General features: G+C 35.7%; 1 protein-coding gene across 1 annotated transcript in view; it reads right to left on the reverse strand.

Moving 5' to 3' along the window:
- NEO1 (neogenin 1) overlaps nucleotides 1-20,286 on the reverse strand; it is a gene marked incomplete at its 5' end in the record, with an annotated part of 232,516 nt that overhangs the window by 114,696 nt on the left and 97,534 nt on the right. Inside the window, 2 exons of the mRNA XM_007949004.1 lie at nucleotides 16,387-16,507; nucleotides 17,595-17,749. Coding sequence (XP_007947195.1) covers nucleotides 16,387-16,507; nucleotides 17,595-17,749 — 276 coding nt within the window. The remainder of the gene's footprint in view (nucleotides 1-16,386; nucleotides 16,508-17,594; nucleotides 17,750-20,286) is intronic.

Genomic DNA, 20,286 nt, shown 5'->3' on the forward strand with positions numbered 1-20,286 from the left:
AAAAAAAATCTACTTTGTCTGATATTAAGACTGCTACCCCAGCTCTCTTTTGGTCATTATTTACATGGAATATTTGTGTCCTTTGGTTTTAGGTGTTGCTTGTAAACAACATATAGTTGGATCTTTTTTTTTAAAAAAAAAAAAAAATTCATTCTCTCTGCCTTTTGATTAGCCCACTTAGTCCACTTACATTCACAGTAATTACTGATAAGAAGTGATTTACTCCTACTATTTTGTTTTTAATTTGTGTGTGTGTGTTTCTTAAGGCTTTTTTTTGTTTTGTTTTTTTGTCTGTCCTTTATTACCACTTGCTTTTGCATTTTGTTGGTTTATTGTAGTAAACCTTTTTGTTTCCCTTCTCCTTTTCATTGTGTATGGGTTTTATATATTTTCTTAGTGGTTACCATTAATATTCCATTTAACAGCTTGTATTTACAACATTCTAGAATAAGTTGATACCAACTTAAGCTCAGTAATCTACAAGTAATTCTGTATCTATTCCATTCTTCTCCTCCTCTTTTGTTGTTGTTATCACTAATTAGGTCTTTGTATTTCATGTGCCTTGTAAAATAATTTCATTCTTAGTTTTTATATCTTTGTTAGTTAAAAAATGTGAAGTACAAAACATTTAGGATAATCAAGCATGAATATATTACTAACCCTTGTAACTCTCCATGCATTTCCCTTTATTAGGAAAATTTCTTTTTTATGAGTAGCTTTGAATTACTTTCTAGTGTCTTTTCTCATCCATCTGTAGAACTCCCATAAGTGTTTTTGTAGGCTGGTCTGGTGCATATGAACTCTCTCAACTTCTGTTGGTCTGGGAATGTTTTAATTTCACCCTCATTCTTGAAGGATAGTTTTGTTGGGTATAGTATTCTTGTTGACAATACTTTTCTTCAGCACTTAAATACATCACTCCATTGCCTCTGGCCTCCAATATTCCTCAAGAGAAACTGGCACTTAATCTTATTGGTGATCCTTTGTATGTGACTGCTTCTCAAGTACTGCTTTCAGGATTATCTTTATCTTTACTTTTTAAGAGCCTAACTATGATGTCTCCTGGAGTAGATCTCTGATTTTATCCTGCTTGGTGTTCTTTGAGCTTCTTGGATTTGTAGATTCATGTCCTTAGTTAAATTGGGGATATTATCTGTCATTACTTCTTTAAATATTCTTCCTGTCCCTCTCTCTCTCCCACCTCCTTCTGGAATTCCCATGATGTGTATATTAGGTTTCTTGCTGTTGTCTCATAATTCCATTAAACAGGGCTCAGCCTTTTTGAACCTCCATTCCTGCTCTTTAGTGTCTTTAATTTTAACTATCTTATCCTCTAATTCATTGATTCTTTCTTTTGCCTGATTAAATGTGTTGATAAGTCCTATTGTTTCTCATTTCAGTTATTGTCCCTTTCAGTTGCGTTATTTTTTCAGATCATTTTGTTTTTACATTATTACCAGGTAGGGGAGGGGTATCATATTTTGGTCACATCCCCATGGAGATCTGCTTTGTTATTATCAAAGTCCCCCTAGTAGACTGTTGGCTGTGAGTACAGTCTCCACCCAAGACTTCTCCTTCCTAGCACACAGAAACTGCAGTCAACAGCCATCATTGACAACTGGAAGTAGGGGAAGACTAGCTCTAATTAACTCCAGGAAGGTGTGTCCTGTTGGCTTCAAAGACCAGAACTATGGGAGGTAGGTAGAGTGCTGACTATTTGAGCAGACTCCACTGCATGGGCCTTCTGTAACAATTCACAGCAGGCTTGCAGCTGACAATGTGTAGGTAGGGGAGGTGCTGGCACAAGCCAAATAGGCCCCCCAAGGGGGTCTGCCATGTTGCTCTCAGAGCCCCTCCTGTAGTATGTCAGCTGTGGGTATAGCCTCCACTGAAGAGAAGCCTCAGTCAGCATTCCTCAGCACCAGGAGCCTCAGTCAGCATTCCTCAGCACCAGGAGCCTCAGTCAGCATTCCTCAGCACCAGGAGAGAAGAGGAGCAGACACACCTCAACTGACTCCCCAGGAGATCTAACCTGTTGATTTCAGAGGTCTGAGCTATAAGATGCACAGGGAAGCAAGCAGAGTGTTGACTATGAGAGCAGACTCTACTGCATGGGCCTTCTGTAGCAATTCACACTAGGCTTGCAGCTGAGAGCTTAGAAGTGGAGGTTCTGGCACACTCCAAACAGATCCCAGGAGAGGTCTTCCTTGTTGATTTTAAAGCAGAAGCTTGGGGTACTATCTCTTTGTACAGGCAGGGGCTGTGGTGGTTACATAACCAGGTTCCTTTTCTGGGGCCACTCACCAGTTCACAACATTTAGTGGAACATGTGGCTGCAGGGAGGGGGCAGGGATGGGAGGAGAATGATTTTCCTACTGTATGTGACTCCTGATTCTTGTTTGTCTTCAAGTTCCCTGCTGCGTTCCTTGGCTCCCTGATTACATTTGTGGGAGAAGGGCAGAATGAAGCTCCGTTTATATCACCATCTTCCTAGAATTATCTAATCCTTCTAATTTTTTTGTAGTATAAAACACCAATCTTTTTCTCTCCTTTACCCTAAATATCCAATAAATCATAAATCTTGTCCTATCTCCCTTCATTAGGAAATATATTCAATATTTAATAAATATTTACCATGTATAAGTCATTGAAAGCAGTTTGGTGGCCCAGTGGTTAAAGCAGTCAGCTGCTAACCAAAAGGCTGGTGGTTCAATCCCACCAGCTGCTCCATAGTAGAAAGATGAGGCAGTCTGCTTCATAAAGATTTACAGCCTTGGAAACTCTTTGGGGTCAGGTTCTACTCTGTCCTATAGGGTCACTATGAGTCAGAATTGATTTCATAACAGTGGGTTTGGTTTTTGGTTTATAAGTTCATTGGGGGACAAAAAGAAGAGTCTCTCTTTCCATTGCAACCATCTAGTTGAAAGGTCTTAAACAACCCATGTGAAGGTGCAAAACCCTCTTAACTGGTATCTCAAACTTCTATTTTCCTCTCTAAAACCACTTGACATACTTCTTTAACCCTTTTAAAGTGCTATAAGCCAGTCATTGTGTTAAGTTGTGAGAATGGAATAAAAACAAATGAACATGATTCCCTGCCATCAAAAAGCTTCACTCATAGTACTGACTTATAAGAATACACTTGAAATTAAAAGAGAACATAAATAATTTCTATCTTGAAAACATTAACCTTGCTGGAGTGGTACACTAAATTCTGAAACTAATAATCTGTTTTTTAAAATATATATATATAGCTAAAAATATCAGACCTGACTTTGATAACAGTTAAGTAAACATATGATAAGACACTTAACTGAGGCTCCATTTCAGCTAGGCTAGCTATTTACATCTCTTACCATTCACTCTAGGGGAGCTCTGGTGGCATAGTGCCTAAGGTATTTGATTGCTAACCAGAAGGCTGGCAGTCAAACTCACCAGCCACTCCTTGTAAGGAAGATTGGGCACTCTACTTCCGTAGAGATACTGCCTTGGAAACCCAAGGAGGGGTTGCAATGAGTCAAACTGACTTGATGGCAGTGAATATGTATGTATGTAACGTATGCTCCAGCTAGACAATCTGTGATTCTATATTACCTACCCTAATAATGTATCATAGTAGGATCTCTACCAGGTAACTATGAATCTCCATTTACAGAGCACATGCACTCAATGAAATGCTTGTTGATTTAATAAAACAAAACAAATTTGTTTTTAATATTTTAATAAACTACACTTATTGTTTTAGCATATGTATGATAAAATTCATCTCGGGGGGGGGCTGTAACAGGTAACATTTGCAGATAGTTGTCAAATACTCTTATTTTTCTCCCATGGCATTTTGTTCCAAGAAATGAAAACCCAAGAAGTTTTAAACTATCTCAAACAAAGTAAAAATCACTATGAATAAACCTGATTCAAATACTCCAAGTTTACTTTCCAAGAGCTTTTTAATTTGGTTTCTCCAATTCAATCCCCCAGATATAACCACCATTAACAGATTATTGTGTAGATTTACAGACATAGTTGTGTATATCTATATCCTTCCTTCTTACCTTGCACACTGATGAAGTCAGACTACACATACTGTTCTGCAACTTGTTTCATAAACAGTGTATCTTGGATATTTTTCCGTATCACTAGACATTGTTGTTAGCTGCCATTGAATTGTCTCCTACTGATGGTGACCCTATGCACTACGGAATAATATGCTATGCCATCTCCATGACCAGTTGTTGGATCAGACCACAGTGATTCACAGGGTTGTCACTGCTGATTTTCAGTAGACTGCCAGACCTTTCTTCTTAGTCTTAGTCTGGAAGCTCTGCTGAAACACATACAAGCCTCCAACGAGAGGGGTGGTGATTGCAAATGAGGTGCACTGGCCAGGAACTGAAACTAGGTCTGACATCTAGAAGGTGAGAATTCTATCACTGAATCACCACAGCATTTTTTAACAGCTACCTAGTATACCATTGTATTCATGCACTGAACGAACTCCTTATGAAGATTATAAGTAGGTATTTGTTGTGCAAAACTGTATATGCCAGTCATATTTTAAAATAAATGTAACACATTTGATTTTCAAAAATAAGAATGTATAATTGAGTAAAATAAAAGTAAATTTATTCTCTAACCCCTTCCCCAATCTTACTTTTTACAGACAGCCCTATTAACAAACATTGTCTGCATATTCATTCATTCAGTAAATATTAATTGAGCAAAATGCTATAAGCCAGTCATTGTGTTAAGCTGTGAGAATGGAATAAAAACAAATGAACATGATTCCCTGCCATCTACAGTGTTTACATTCTTTTAGCAAAGACAGATCAGATTTTTGCTAGTCTAATATACATAACAATAACAACATACATATCTTTAAATAATTGGTTAACTATATCAAGATAAATTATGAATAGAATTGTTTGGAGAAAGTGTATATAAATTTTAAATCATTATTAAATTGCATTTGAAAAATTTTTATCACCAACAATACAATAACCCAAGTCCCCTCATACTCTAGTCTGATGAATACAGAGCAATTAAGTAAAAGAAGACTGATCTGTGAGTACTGACAAGTCTACAGAGTACTGTTTAATGAAATCACAAAACAAAAGATGATTTCATTTATGCAAATGAAGTTATATGAGAATGTGTGAATACGTACATGTAAGAATAAAACACACTCTCTCTCTCTCTCTTTCTCTTTATCCTTCAGGTCTCAAATATCATTCCATCAGAAGGGTCCTCTCTGTTTGTCCTGTTTAAAATAATTTCCACATTTTTCCCAATATGGAGCTCTGGTGGCACAGTGGTAAAGTGCTTGGCTGCCAACCAAAAGGCAGGTGGTTCTAAACCATGAGGTGCTCTGTGTGAGACAGATGTTGCAGTGTGCTTCTGTAAAGATTACAGCCTTGTTAATTTTATGGGGAAGTTCTACTGTCCTATAGGGTCACTACGAATTGGAACAGACTTGATAGCAATTTTTTATGTTTTGTTTTTATATTTTGATATTCTCAATATAGCTCTATAATTATTTTGTTTATTAATTTACATCTTTACCATCTGTTTCTGCTGACAGAATATAAGCAATATGAGTCCATGGAATCATGTCCACTTCTTCGTTTTTCCATTCCCACAGCTTAGCACAATGACTGGCTTATAGCATTTTTCTCAATAAATATTTACTGAATGAACAAATACACAGGCTATGTTTGTTGATAGGGCTATCTGTAAAAAGTGACATTAGGGGAAGGGTTACAGTGTAAATTTACTTTTATTGTACTCAATCATGCATTCTTATTTTTGACATTACATGTGTTATATTTATTTTAAAATACTTTAAAGCTAGTTTAACCAGACCATTTCAGATGCCTTGCATACTAGTCAGATAAAATTTCCTCCTTTTTTGCAAAGTTAAATGATCTAACTACCATCTTAAAAAAGATTTTTGTTGTCTACTTTAAAAAATCTCCAAATCTTTCTTCATGAAGTTTATCCTTTATCTCCCTTTTAATTTAGTTGAATACTAATTATTGAATCCCAATGGGTATTTTGGTTTTGTACATTCCTTCAGATTACTATTACCTTACAATTGACAAAATGCCTTACATATAGTAAGAGCTCTAGTGGCTTAGTGGTTAAAGCATTCAACAAATAACCAAAAAGTCAGGAGTTTGAACCCATCAGCCACTCTACTGGAGAAAGATGAGGCAGTCTACTTCCATAAAGATTTACAGCCTTGGAAACCCTATGGGGCATATCTACTTTGTCCTAAAGGGTTGCTATATGAGTCAGAATTGACTCGATGGCAGTGGGTTTTTTACATACAATATTTTATTTGCCCCTCAGAGTTGTCCCGTGCAGGGATTATTGTCTATAACATAGGCAAGGACACTGACACTCACAGAGATTAACTACCTCATCCATAATGGGGTTGGGGCATGAAGCCAATAGTGTAGATTCTCAGCAAAAAAAAAAAGTGTCATTGTACTTATTGTGGTAAGTAACATAAGACTATTATTAGTATGAAATGTCTCATTTGTCTGCAAACAATATATTTATTTCGATATCTAGACAGAAAAGGTGTTTTAAAACACATCTTATACTTGATGCACGTATTTCTAAAACAACTGCATTTAATAGAGTATTTATTTGGAGTGATAAGGGACCTAAAAGATCATTTAATTCCTCTACTAAATAGAAAATTTTAAATTACAGAATTTCAGTACTTGATTCAATCACTTAGCAAGTTAACTAGAATCTAGGCCTTGACCTTAGCCAGATGCATTTTTCAGTCTTAAAAAGTTCCCAGACATGAATTCATTGATTAAAACTTCAAATCATACCATAGTTGTCTTCAGTAAAACTTTTCCTAAACTTACCATTACTGTCATAAAAAAAGCAAAATAACTGATTAGAATTTACCCTTTGATTAAAATCAACACCAACTATCACACATCCTAGCATTTCAGATTTAAAATATTCCACTAATGACTAATGATTTCCTGCTATCTAGCCAACTTTAATCGGGCCAGGCCATTAGTCATTTATTCCAGAACTTCTATTATTCAATATTAACCTCAGATACTATATGGAATTTTTGACGAGTGTTCTGTCAAAATCTTTTAAAAGTGATGCTCAATATGTAGCCTTATCTGTCCCAGCCATAATATCCTAGACGTTGGTAAAGTATGAATTTCCTTTACTAAAAACAATTTCATGTTACTCCCTCACCAACCCTTCTTCCCTTACTGTCCTAAAACTGCCTATTATCAGCTTAATATGAAAGGACACAGAGAGAAAAGGCATACCTCTCTGTTTTTTACATTTCAGTATTATATAATTTGGGGATCTATTTTTAAATTCAAACTGACAGGAAGAAAACCTAATAAAAATTTAATGGACAAAAAAAATAAACATTTTACCTTAATTCTTACTACTTTTAACATATCTGTAATAATTTATATTGTAATGCTTTATAAAAATATCATTTAAGTTTAAAATATTATTAATGTTATTAATAAAATGTTATTACAAATACATTGTAAGTTTAAAAAAGTATGTATTTTCGACTCTATATTGTTTAAATACAATTGTGAAAATAATGGGACCAACAAAGTTAATTTATTTTTGTTAATTTATTTTTTTTAGCTTTCATGGTTAATTAGAAAGGGGACAAGGAAAAAATTTTTACACTAACGGCTTAAAAACAGAAAAGAGTCAATACAGAATTGCCATAATTTTTTATGTAAATTATACTTTTAATCAGGCACACAAGAATCCTTTAGAAAATATGTTAATTCTTAAAATCACATAAATTTTCAGTCTACATATGCCAATGGAAATGTAAAGTTTCTATCTGGTACTGTTTCTACTTTGGTTATATGTCCTGTTGTTGTTGTTGTTGTTATGTGTCGTCAAGTCGGACCTGACTCATAGCGACCCCCCTACCACCTATTAAATACAACATCATAATACAAGGAAAATGTTAGGAAAAAAATTTTCTATTTTCAGATAGATAGAAAACAAATACTAAATAATAACAAACTAACATCTTTACAATTACACTTCTGCTTATGGCCACTGGAGCCCTTGGATGGTGCAAACATTTAAGGTACTTGGCTGCTAACCAAAAGGTGGCAGTTTGAATGCACCTTAGAAGAAAGGTCTGTTGATCTACTTTCAAAAAATCAGCCACTAAAAACCCTATGGAGCACAGTTCTACTATGATACACACGGGGTCATCATGAGTCAAAGTCGACATGACAGCAATTTTTCTTTTCCAGTTGCCACGGGGAATGTCCTTGGCATGATGCATTATCGAAAACTGAACATTTTCAAAAAAGTTACCTCTGCAAATATAACCAACCCGATCATACGACCAGACAGTGAAAGATGTAGTTAGCCTTAACTTAAAAAAAAAAAAAGAAAAAGCAAACCTTTTATTTATTATAAAAGTAACATGGTTATTTTAGAAAACTGAAAAATTATCATCAGTGACCTTATTACTCAAAGATAATCACTGTTAACATTTTGGTGTGGGAATGTCTAAGTACGTGTATATAATAATTTTTAAAACTAAAGTTGGACTATTTGGTATATACAATTTTGTATCTTACATTTCTACTTATCATTATATGCTCAGAGTTGCCAGATATCACTAAAGAACCTTCAAAAGCATGATTTTTAACAGCCAACAACTCTTCCATCATAACAATGTACTATAATTATTTAAACAACTTCCTGTACTTTGGGATATTTAAGACATTTCCTTTTCTTTTTCAATTATTAGTGCTGAAATTTAAGAGTCAGTATGCATATAAACTTTTGTCTAAATCCGATTCCTTCCTTTGGAAAAATTCCTGCAAGAACAATTAATGGGTTGAGTTTGTAATTTCTAATATATAATTGTCAAAATGGCTTTAGTAAATGATGTAACAATTTATATTTTCACTAAGACTGCAAGAAAGTTGCAAACCTAATCACATACTGGCTAGCCACTATGAAGTAATATTCATTTAAAAATTAAAAATTTTATTATTAGGCAAAAATTACATTTCACTTATTTATCTCTTTGGTTATAAATGAAGTAGAACATGTATATATCTAAAATAATCTATCTTTATCTTTGCTATATTGCAAAAGGTGGTATTATTACTTATTTTTTCACACTAATTTGTCTGTGGTTCTTGCCTTCTTTTGGATTGAGTAGTTTTTATGTTTCCATCGTATTTCTACTATTTGCTTATTAATTTTTTTTCTATTTTCTACTGGTTTCCCTGGAGTTTGTAATATGCATCTTTAACTTATCACAGTATACTTAAAATAGTATCACATGACTTGATGCATACTATTAAGAACCCTACAACAGTTTAGTTTCAATTCTGCCCTCCTATGCATTGTGCTAAGGAGCCCTAGTGGTGCAGTGATTAAGCACCTGTCTGCTAAGTGAAGGGTCAGTGGTTAGAACTCACCAAATGCTCTGCAGAATAAAGACATTGCAGTCTACTTCCTTAAAGGTTACAGTCTTGGAAATCCTATGGGGCACTTCTATTCTGTCCTATTGGATCACTACAAATCAGAACTGGACTGCACACGACTTTGTGTTATTTTTGTCATATATTTAATTTTCTGTTATAAACTGATTCTGGCTTAGACCAAAGGTCAATAAACTAGGACTTGCCACTTGTTTTTGTAAGTAAAGTTTTACTGGAACAGTCATAGTTGTTTGATCTATCTGGTTGCTTTAGCAAAAGTTGAGTACTTGTAATAGGGACCAATGACCCACAAAAACTAAAATATTTACTATCTGGACCTTTAGAAAAAAGTTTGCTGGCCACTGCTTTAGACAGTTCTCTCTCTCTTTTATTTTAAATTTTTATTGTGATTTGGATGAAAGTTTACAAAGTAAATTCATTTTCCACACAGCAGCTCAGACATACACTTTGGTGGCATTGACTACAATTTCCCACAATGCAACAGCTCTCCTCTCACTTCCTCCCCATAGTTACCTCTTCCCTGTGTCTTTCCCTCCCATGCACTCCTGCCCCCCAGCTGTCTCCCTGTGCATACACAGCACTTCTTTTCTCCCATGACTGATCTTCTCTCTTAATGTGATTTTTTTAACAACTTCTGCCCTGCTCTGTTTCTTTGTAAAGAGCCACACTTTTGCTTGGAGAACTTTCCTAAACATATCTTATAACACAAGTTTAATGGTAATGAATTTTCTCAGCTTTTCTGTTCAGTCTGTTTGCTTCATTTTTGGTATGTAATTTGGGTTATTTTATTTCTGCCCCTTGTAGAATTCAAAAATGTTTTCTATTGTCTTCTGGCTTTCATAATTTCTGACAAGACATCTGATCTATTTCTTATCCTTGTTTTTTTTGTATATTATATGGTTTGTTTGTTTTCTGGCTGCCTGAGATTTTCTTACCATCTATAGTTTTTAGTAGTTTGACTATAATGCGTACAGGTATGTTTTCTTTTCTTTCTATTGCTATTATTATTATTTTGGTACTCATCCTACTTGGGGTTGTCTGAACTTCTGGACCTATGGTTTGACCTTGCTCATTTTCTAAAAAATTATTATTATCTCTCAAATACTTGCTTCATCTTGTTCTTGCTCTTTTCTTCTTGTGGGACTCCAACTTACTTATGTTAGACCATCTGATTTGTCTCATTTTAACAATGTTTGTCCCCCCCGCCCTTTTTTTCTCCTTTATTTATTTTGACCTATTTTCAAGTTCATTAACTCTTTTCTCAGCTGTGTTGGATCTACTGATATGCCTGAAGGAATTCTTCCACTCTGTAGGAATTCTTCATACTATGTTTTCCATTTTTAAAGTTTCCTCCCTCTGGATGAGGAGCCCTTTTATCCTCAAGATAAATATAAGTGTCTTAGATCTCTCTTTATAGTTTCCATCTCTCTGCCAAAATTCCTCACCTCTTGCTACATGTCATTCACTTTTTCTATTAGATCCTTTAACATACTAATCAGTTTAAAGTCTCTAGCTGAGAGTTTCAACATCTGGGTCACCTCTGAGTCTAGTTCTGTCGATTGCTTTATCTCTTGACAATGAGTAAGATTATTTTTTCTTTCTCCTTTTGTCTGTACCCAATAATTTTTGACAAAATGCTGACCATGGTGTGGAGAATAGGAGAGACTGAGACAAATATTATTTACATCTAGAAACAGGCATACATGTTCTTCTGCCAAGCCATTAGTGTGGAAGGGTTAGTCAATCTTGTCAAGAGCTGAAGAGCTCAGCTGGTTAAAGGATTTGGTTAAAGGATTTGGCTGCTAACCAAAGATCAGCAGTTCAAACCCACCAGCTGCTCTGTGGGAGAAAGATGAGGCAGTCTGTGTCTGTAAAGATTTATATCTTTGGAAACCCAATGAACAGTTCTTCTCAGTCCTAAAGGGTCACAATGAGTCAGAATCGACTTGATGGTAGTGGGTTTGGTTTTTTGGCTTAGTTAGGAGCTGAGCTTGGTAAGGATTTGACTGTTGCTACAGTTAATTTCAGTGTACGACAGATTTCAAATTCCGCTACTGGTACATTACTACTGCCTTGTACTTAGACTAAGAATGGGGAGCCAAAGGGTTGCTCTCAATTTTCCTGTTTTTCTCTCAGCTTTTATCTACTCCTGCATACTGACACCAAAAAGGGATCCTCTCTATGGTGTTGCCCTTCCTCTAGCAGCAGACAGCTTTTATTACAGTGTTAGATTCATTGTTGGAACAGGTGAGATTCTCTGTTATCCTAGTCTAGTTTCAAGTCCTAGCTAGGCCCTGTGCCTCTCTTTTCTACAGCAGCCAAAATCTGCTTTGTATTTGTATTTGGTTTTGTTTGGGGGTTTCCTATTCCTCCCCAGTTGTAAAAGACTTCTTGGTACTGGTATGTGATCCTGGGGCCCAAAATGGTTTTTGTACATATTTTAGAATTAAAGCATCTTTCTCTTCTATCCTTTGTCTACCAGCAATAGGTCTTTGTCTGTACTCTGCAGGACAGAGAATTCTTCCTCCTAGAGGCAGAGTTGTTTTGCTTTTAATCCTCCTCCAGCAGCTTTTGAATTAAGAAGGTTACTGTTCTTCCTCCAGTAGTTTAAAGTATAAGGGACAGAAAGGCCTGAGTAAATGGAAGGAGTTTTATGTCTGTCTTTAAGGAGCCATAGATCACTTCTTCTACCTCTAAATCACTGAGGTAGGCTTTCTCTAGTCTCTTGCCTTGCCTCCAATCTTAAGTGCATGCATCCAATGGAGGCCCATGGAAAAGCACTTGTAAGCAAGTTTGAACTCTCTCTGTATCTGGGGTCCCCAGCTATTCTAACCTAAGCTACTAGTCTATACTCAGGCTAACAGTTAAAATTTTAATTTATTTCTTCTTATCTACTTTCTTTCTTTCATGTCCTGCCAAAGGTGAAACAAGTCATATGACTATACTTATTTCCTTGGGGAGACAGGGGGAAGGCATTTAGGTTTCTTGGTTGCCTTGCAAACTCAGCTCTCTGATGAGGTCAAAAGAAGCTATACTTTTATAGATTATCCAGGTTCTTCTTGTGAAGTGGGACAGTATATGCAAGCTCTTTATCTCCTGAATAGAAGTAGATGTCCCCTTCTACTTCAATTCACTTTCCTTTCCCAGATTTGTAAAGGCATCACCATTCTTCCAGTCATTCAGATGAAACCTTGGAAATATCTCTGACTTCTTTATAATGTCTAATATCCAATCAATTGATAAAGTCTGAATCAAATGAGCCATCTATCTCTCTTTAATAAGACCTTTCATTTCTCTAATACAAGTACTTTTCATCTCACAATGGTCTGTTATAACGCCATTGCTTCAACCAGTCTACATTCAGTCTTCTTCTAATTAACCTGACTCTACCATCACACTGCCTATACAAGAGTGCTCTGAGTGCTCGTAATTAAGGCTAATTTCAGTATGGTCCTATTCTGCCTCTACCAGCCACCTTCCTACAGAAACTGGTACTCTAACCATTCTGACTACATTTCCAGACTGGTCCAGATACTCTTTTGAACACCAGGAAATCCTATTATTCAAGGCCTATTATGAAAGATATTTTCCATGAAAAACCTTCTCTGGTAACAGTGACAAAATTCTTCTCTTTGGAATTTTATGCTGCTTTATTTGTATCAGGGAGCTCTGGTGGCATAGTGCTTAAGGCATGTGACTGCTAACCACAAGGTTCAAACCCACCAGCCACTCCTGGGAAAGAAGACTGGGCAACTTACTTCCGTAGAGATATCATCTCGAAAACTCAGGGAGGGGTCGCCATGAGTCAAATCGACTCGACAGCAGTAATTTTTTTTGGGGGGGGGGGTTATTTGTACCATACAAATAGCATATGTTATAGACTAGTATTAAAGCTATGTACATTTCTTACTTTCCTTATTCCATCTGTAAACTCCTGGAAGGCATAGCCAGTTCTTGTATTTCTGGTTATATTTCCTTGTTTAGCTTTCCCATATAATATTTAGCTTACAGATTAAAATAAAAAGAAAAATAGAAAGCAAAATTAGTAATATGACAGTTATACTTTCCTTCTCAAGATCCACCCATTCTTAATGCATTCCTGACAAGGCCTTAAAAAATTCAACCCATAAAAATTGCCTCAAAAAGAAAGAAGCACGCACACACATGCACACACATACAATAACCATGATTATTATCTCATAAAAGCATTTTCAAAGGAAAGTCCAATTAGGATTAGTTTAGGGATCTCCTAATAAAGCCAACAATTTATAATGTTTGAGTTAGATTTAAAATTCCAAACACAAATACACTGAAGTGCATTTGCTTAGTTCCATGTAAATATATCCCAAGACAGTTACAATGTTTACTAAGGAAAATGACTGCCAATAGGAAAAAGAAATAAGCCTATCTACCTCAATGACTTGGTTAGTGTCTTAACTGGTACTCACATTCAGGCATTCTGCCAAAGTAGAACAGATGTCATGCTTCTAAATCATTTCCAATATGCAGGTAAGGGCGTAACACAGACTAACATATGAAGAAAAAAGTACTCTTAATATTTTGTGCCTTTTTATAATAGTACTCTCAAGTACATTTTTAACAGCATATAAAATCTTATTTGCTATTTATTTTAGTGAAAAGTCACAGGAGGTGTTGTCTTTGCCTATTAGTTTCCCTGGACAGGTTACATAACTATCAGAAAAATTCTTCGTGGATCCACACTGGTATCTGACCTTATATGACACGGATACCAGATCCAACATCTAAAGTGGCATCTTTTTCATGCATTCATGAGAAACTAGACAAAATGATAATTGCCTTACCTGCTAAAACGAAAAACTAATGCACCCATCAAGTGCTCTTATCAATTCACCACAGAACTGTTAATATAACACTCAACTTTTGGTAATTTGGGAGCTCTGGTGGCGTAGTGCCTAAGGCATCTGAATGCTAACCAGAAGGCAGGCAGTTCAAACCCACTAGCCATTCCTTGGAAGGAAGATTGGGCAAATCTACTTTTGTAGAGATACCACCTTGGAAACTCAAGGAGGGGTTGTTATGAGTTGGAAATTTAGTATGAGAAAGTAATCATATGAAGTTCAATACAGCATCATGCATAAAAGTTAAAAAGAGAGACAACGATGTTAGTCAATAATGTTGTTGTTGTTGTTGTTACGTGCCGTCGAGTCAAACCTGACTCACAGCGACCCCTCCTTGGGTTTCCGAGGCAGTATCACTACGGAAGTAAGATTGCCCAACCTTCCTTCCGAGGAGTGGCTGGTGGGTTTGATCCGCTAGCCGTCTTAGCCACTATGCTACCAGAGCTCCTTAGTCAATAATAATCAATCATATAAAGAAAGGTACACAGACACTATTTAACAATGAAAAAGCTGATGCAGATCTGTATTTCCTGACATGGAAAGATGTGCACAGCATGCTACTGCACGAAAAAAAGCAAGTTATAAAATTTGATGTGTGTTCATATGCAATTTCCTCAGGTGGTAGGATCTGGGGTATGTGCCAGTTATCAATTTACTGCCTCTCAGCTAAAAATGCAAATTTCACTGCCTGTTCTGCAAAAAGGAAGCTGTGCCCTTTGAGTATTTTTCCTTTGTCAGATGGCACAAGTTAAGCTTTTATCAGTAGAGGGCGCTAGAGACACACTGTAGGAGGAAAGGGGTTTTCCTTGCTTGTTCCAGTGTTCTCCCATGGCAGGTTCCAGGTCTGGGTAGCTTCCCTCAGGGCAGCTTCCCTCAATACTCAGCACCCCTCGGTTGGCAGCAGAATACTTCCAGTTAGATATACCCTGCAAAAAGTTTTCCCTAGCACTCTAGAGAGAAGACTTTGAACACATTTCACCAGCATAGCACTACAGCAACTTCTTCACCATCCAGTAAACCATAGCTAAGCCCTCTCAAATAAGATGTGGATCTCAGCCCTCAGGGCAGGGGAAGGAGGGCTCTTCCTTGGGCATTATACCTTAGACTTAGGTTTCACAGCTGCTCCTTATATCTGTCATTCTTACATCGGTAGTCCCCAGCTTATGATGCATTCAAGTTACGATGAACCCCTCTTACAACCGTCCACTGGCTTTTGCTTGTGTTATCATTAGCAACGTGTACTACATGTAATGTAACAGCACATAATTTGCTGATATTACCATTCTCAGACATAATGTTTCCAAACCCCAAAGACAAATAAAGATCAGATGTATAAAGATAATAAAAGGTAATGATAATGAAAACAAAACAAAACAAAAAAGAAGCATTCAACTTACGTCAGAATGGAACTCAGTCTTAAGTTGAGGACTACCTGTATTCCTTACAGTCCTCTTTATTTCTTACTAGCCAACCTATTGTTACTCCAACCCCCTCTAACAGTTAATAATTCTTTATATTAAATTTTCTGTGTTCAAATTACTATGGGATTTTTCTGATTGGACCCAGATTCAGGGTTTTTTTTCCCCCCTTTATTCTTTTCAATGTTGTCTGAATTTTTCATAATAAGTATTGTTTTTTGGATACTAATCAGAAAAACAAGGTTAATTTTATTTTGCAAAAACTGAAGGAAAAAACATTACTTTAAGAAGTTGTTTTTAATAGGGCAGAAATATATTTGTGAGATTACAATGATTAAAACCTGAAAGACATTCATGTAAGAGTATAATTGTCCATTTTTCTTAATACCAATTTCTTTTCAATATAATCTAAAATTGTGTTTCTTGATAATTTTAAACTATAGAGATGACTCATTCTACTATTCCTTTTACTCTCAGTTATGCCATACATTGGCCTTTACCAAGGGTATTGATTATGAGGCCTCCTGAGTGACAGATGACTAGTTCCTCAAACACAGTCAGCCCTCCTTCATCTATTTGAGGCCCCCTTACCATGTTCAAGGATTATCAGTTGGGCTCCAGCTTGTGCATTTCCAACATCATTCTCAGCAATGCATTGATAGAATCCTTCATCTGATTTCACCAGACCCAAAACTTGAAGGTTGTGTTCCTTCTGAGAAAGATGAACATAAAATATTATGATTCAACTGATATTCAAAATTCTTATTGTATAATACTATATAGCTTTAAAATAAAAAAAATAGCATACAAAATACTGACAGAAGAGTAGAATTGTTGATATAACCATAACAGATTACTTTTTAGTTAATGCTAAATACTGATGAACTACTTTTTGTAATTTATGTGATTATACATTTTAAAAATAGAAAATACATTCCTACTAAGAATGAATTACTTACATGGCAAACTTGTAATGAGACATTAAGTCTTTAACAACCATAATTACTTCTGATCATTTCTATGAATGTCATGCATGCATCTTAAGATACAGCGTTAATCCTTATTACTAAAACCTAGATAATTCTATTACTAGGTTGTTAGATGACACTGATAAGGTGATACTAGTTAACCATTTACTAGATAAAAAGTAGAAAACAATTATGGAAGAGTACTCTTAAATATACTTAACATTATTTACATTTTGCATTTACTTTTTAAAAAAATCTTTATAATCTATATTGTTATACCAAAGTCCAATACTTGGGAATACTTATTTAGAAGGGCCTGGGTATCAGTATATGATTTTTGGTTAGGTTTTGGATGATATTTATTATTTTTTTTAAGTTTTTATTATCTCAGTTGCATTACTAACCTAATACATTTTCCCAAAGGTCCTATTTTACATGCTTCAAGAAACAGATTTTTGCTCCCTGAATAGAGAGCTGAAGGCCACAAATGGTCATTTATATAAACACGTAAAATCATTACCCAGAAAATGGCAGCAGCTGTATTTGTCTAAGGGTATCAATGTGTCTGAATAAGAGTACTAGACTGCTGGTCAGGAGATGTGGCCTTTAGGTCAGCCACTGATTTGCTATGTGATCTTACACAAGCTACTGAAATACTTCTGGGCTCAGTTTTCTAATCAGCTAATGAAGAGATTACAATCTAAGGGAATTTTTCTACCTTCATTAGCAATACATAATAAAATGGTGTATGTAAGATAATTGATCGCTTGGTGATTACATTTAAAGACATTTAAAGGCCTCAGAGAAAAGTGTCCTTTGAAAAATACTTACTACAATCTTAAAGTAATCACTTGGAATAACCATATCTCCATTCTTGACCCACTTCACAGATGGGGTTGGTTTCCCAGTCACTTCACATTCAAATATAATGTCCATAGATTCATGAGCGTATATATTACCAGGTTGCTTCAGGAATTCAGGTGGGGCTTTAAAATAGAAAAAAAAAATTAAGATATTAAAGAGAATAAAAACAGGTAGCTTCCATAATGATACTGCCTCGGAAACCCAAGGAGGGGTCGCTATGAGTCGGGTCCTAATCAACGGCACATAACAACAACAATAACAACATACATACATATTTGAACCAATTTTTTAAATAATAAAATTCACAGGATTTTTACTGATTCAGGTACAAAAAGTATCTTTAAAAATTGGTTTCCTGGTATAATTAACTGGAAGAACAATTACAAAGATAATCTTTGAATTTCCCTAGTTCCTTATATAGAAATAATTACTAAACTATGATGAAGAAATTGAAAATATGAATATGCTGAATTGTCTTAAAATGAATATTAAAAAATATTTTCTTCAGATTTATACCATTTAGGAAAAGCCATAATTAAAATTCAAAGAGTTAAGAAGACTAATCAGCTTGATGACAAAAAAAAAAATGTAATATAAATGTCACATTAGAGGCCTAAAATACTTCACTCATGCTACATACCCTCATCAGTAACATCCCTCTTTACATGAAATGGTTTTTAAGGGTGGGAGGAAAAGTGAGGGACACCTTTGGGGAAAGGGTAAGAATGTTTGAAAAAGCTTCTCTGAATATTTCAGTATTTCCCTTTCCCCCTGCCCCAGAATTATAAATCTCAGACATAAATAACAGATTAATAGGATTCTGAATTCAAAAGGCCAAAGAAGATCATCTAGTTCAACTTCCTACCTAATCATGTACTTTCCTATATAACACCCTTGAAAAGCAGTCTTCCTGACCCCTTTCTGAAATTTCAAAAGGAAGCAGCAAGCTCTACTGTAGGCTAGTCCTGTTAAATGACAACAGCTCTTTCTATTGCTAAGCCAAAACATGCCTACTCTGCTGGGACTTTAATTAAGATTGGTTTGAATTTAGAGCAATCTGACATCTTAACAATATTGAGACTTCCTTTCCATTTATTCAGATCTTTTCTTTCTCTCATCAATGTTTTATGTTTTTAATATACATAAAACCTTATTCATATTTTCTTAGTATTTCAAGTACTTATTTTTTTTAAATTCCCAACTGCTCATTTTTAGTATACAGAAATGAAATTCATTCATACAGAAATGAAATTCATTCATGCATATTGCTCTTACATTTTGTGGTCATGCTAAACTCATTCATTAGTTCTAGTCACTTTTGTGTAGACTCTCTAGGATTACCTACAAAGACAATCATGCTGTCTGTAAGTACAATCAGTTTTATTTCCTCCTTTCCAATCTACTTTCTCTTTTTTCACATTTTCTTGCCTCACTGTATTGGCTGGGGCAGGCCCTGGAAAGAACTCTAGCCTAGTTTCCTAACTTGGATAAATGAAGAATATAAGCACAGGTAACAGGTAGAACTCCAGGTAAACTGTAGAAAACAAGGAGGGTAAGAACATATAATCTTAAGATTCAATGTCCTCACAGTGATGGAGAATACAGAAAACATAAGTCTGTGCAAGATGAAATTACAGAAAAAATCATAATATTTTTATGTAACTAATGCATGCATACTTTTTCTTTGGCAAATCGCACAGCCCCCTTGCATATTAGCTTACAATGCATGTTATGTGTGTTATACGTGTGTGTATGTTATTTACACGAATGCATTATATAAGGAAATGCAGTATTCATAGTGAATCTGACAATGCTTTTAAACATGCATTAGCCACCTGTGTTCATTTTGTGAATTTTATATACAAATATTCTGCCCACTTTTTTTCAACAAGAGTCGTTCACAACTTTCTTAGCCATTTTTAAGAATTCTTCACATAATAAGTGTGCCAGTTGTGAAGGTACAGCCTTTCATTTCCAATGTGCACCACTGCAGGCTGGTGCAATGTTAGATTTTATCAACAGAGGACACCAGAGAGACACCGCAGAGCATAGTTTATCTTTCAGGTTGGGGTTTGCTCTTCTTGCGTGTATGGTGTGGCTGCCAGAGGGTATGCAGGGGGTGGGGGGAACACAGTGGTGCTCACCCTCCTGAAAGTTTCTCTACTCAGTTTCTAGTTAAGTTTCTCTAGTGTCTCAGCAGGTGGTTTTCTGCACGTTGGTTCCAACCCACAGTATCTCAGTGGACACCTCCTGTATACCAGCTCTGACTCAAGACCCCCTAGTGGAAAACTTCCTGCTCATCATGTGTTCAGGCCCATCACACTTCAGCAAGTGGCTTTCTGCACACCAGCTCAGGTCTGTGACATCCCAGTGATTTCTATCAGCTTTGGTCCACAGCTGCAGCCTTTGGCAGCGGTTATACTTTCTCCAACAAGGTCTGAATTTTAGCCTTGATATGAGGAGCCCTCTCACAAGTTTCTTTATTTCTCTCCTTCATTTCTAAAAATAGTAACTGATCCCTGCATTTGCTACTTCTGTTTTACTAGTTAAACACTTTTTACTGGTTGATAATTCTTTTTTTTTTTTTAATTAGGATTTGGGTGAAGATTTACAGAGTAAATTCACTTTTCATACAGCAGTTCACATATACTTTGTCTCA

The sequence above is a fragment of the Orycteropus afer genome, unplaced genomic scaffold (assembly GCF_000298275.1).
Source record: "Orycteropus afer afer isolate SDZICR_OR568_19922 unplaced genomic scaffold, OryAfe1.0 scaffold00233, whole genome shotgun sequence".
Classification (NCBI taxonomy): Eukaryota; Metazoa; Chordata; class Mammalia; order Tubulidentata; family Orycteropodidae; genus Orycteropus; species Orycteropus afer.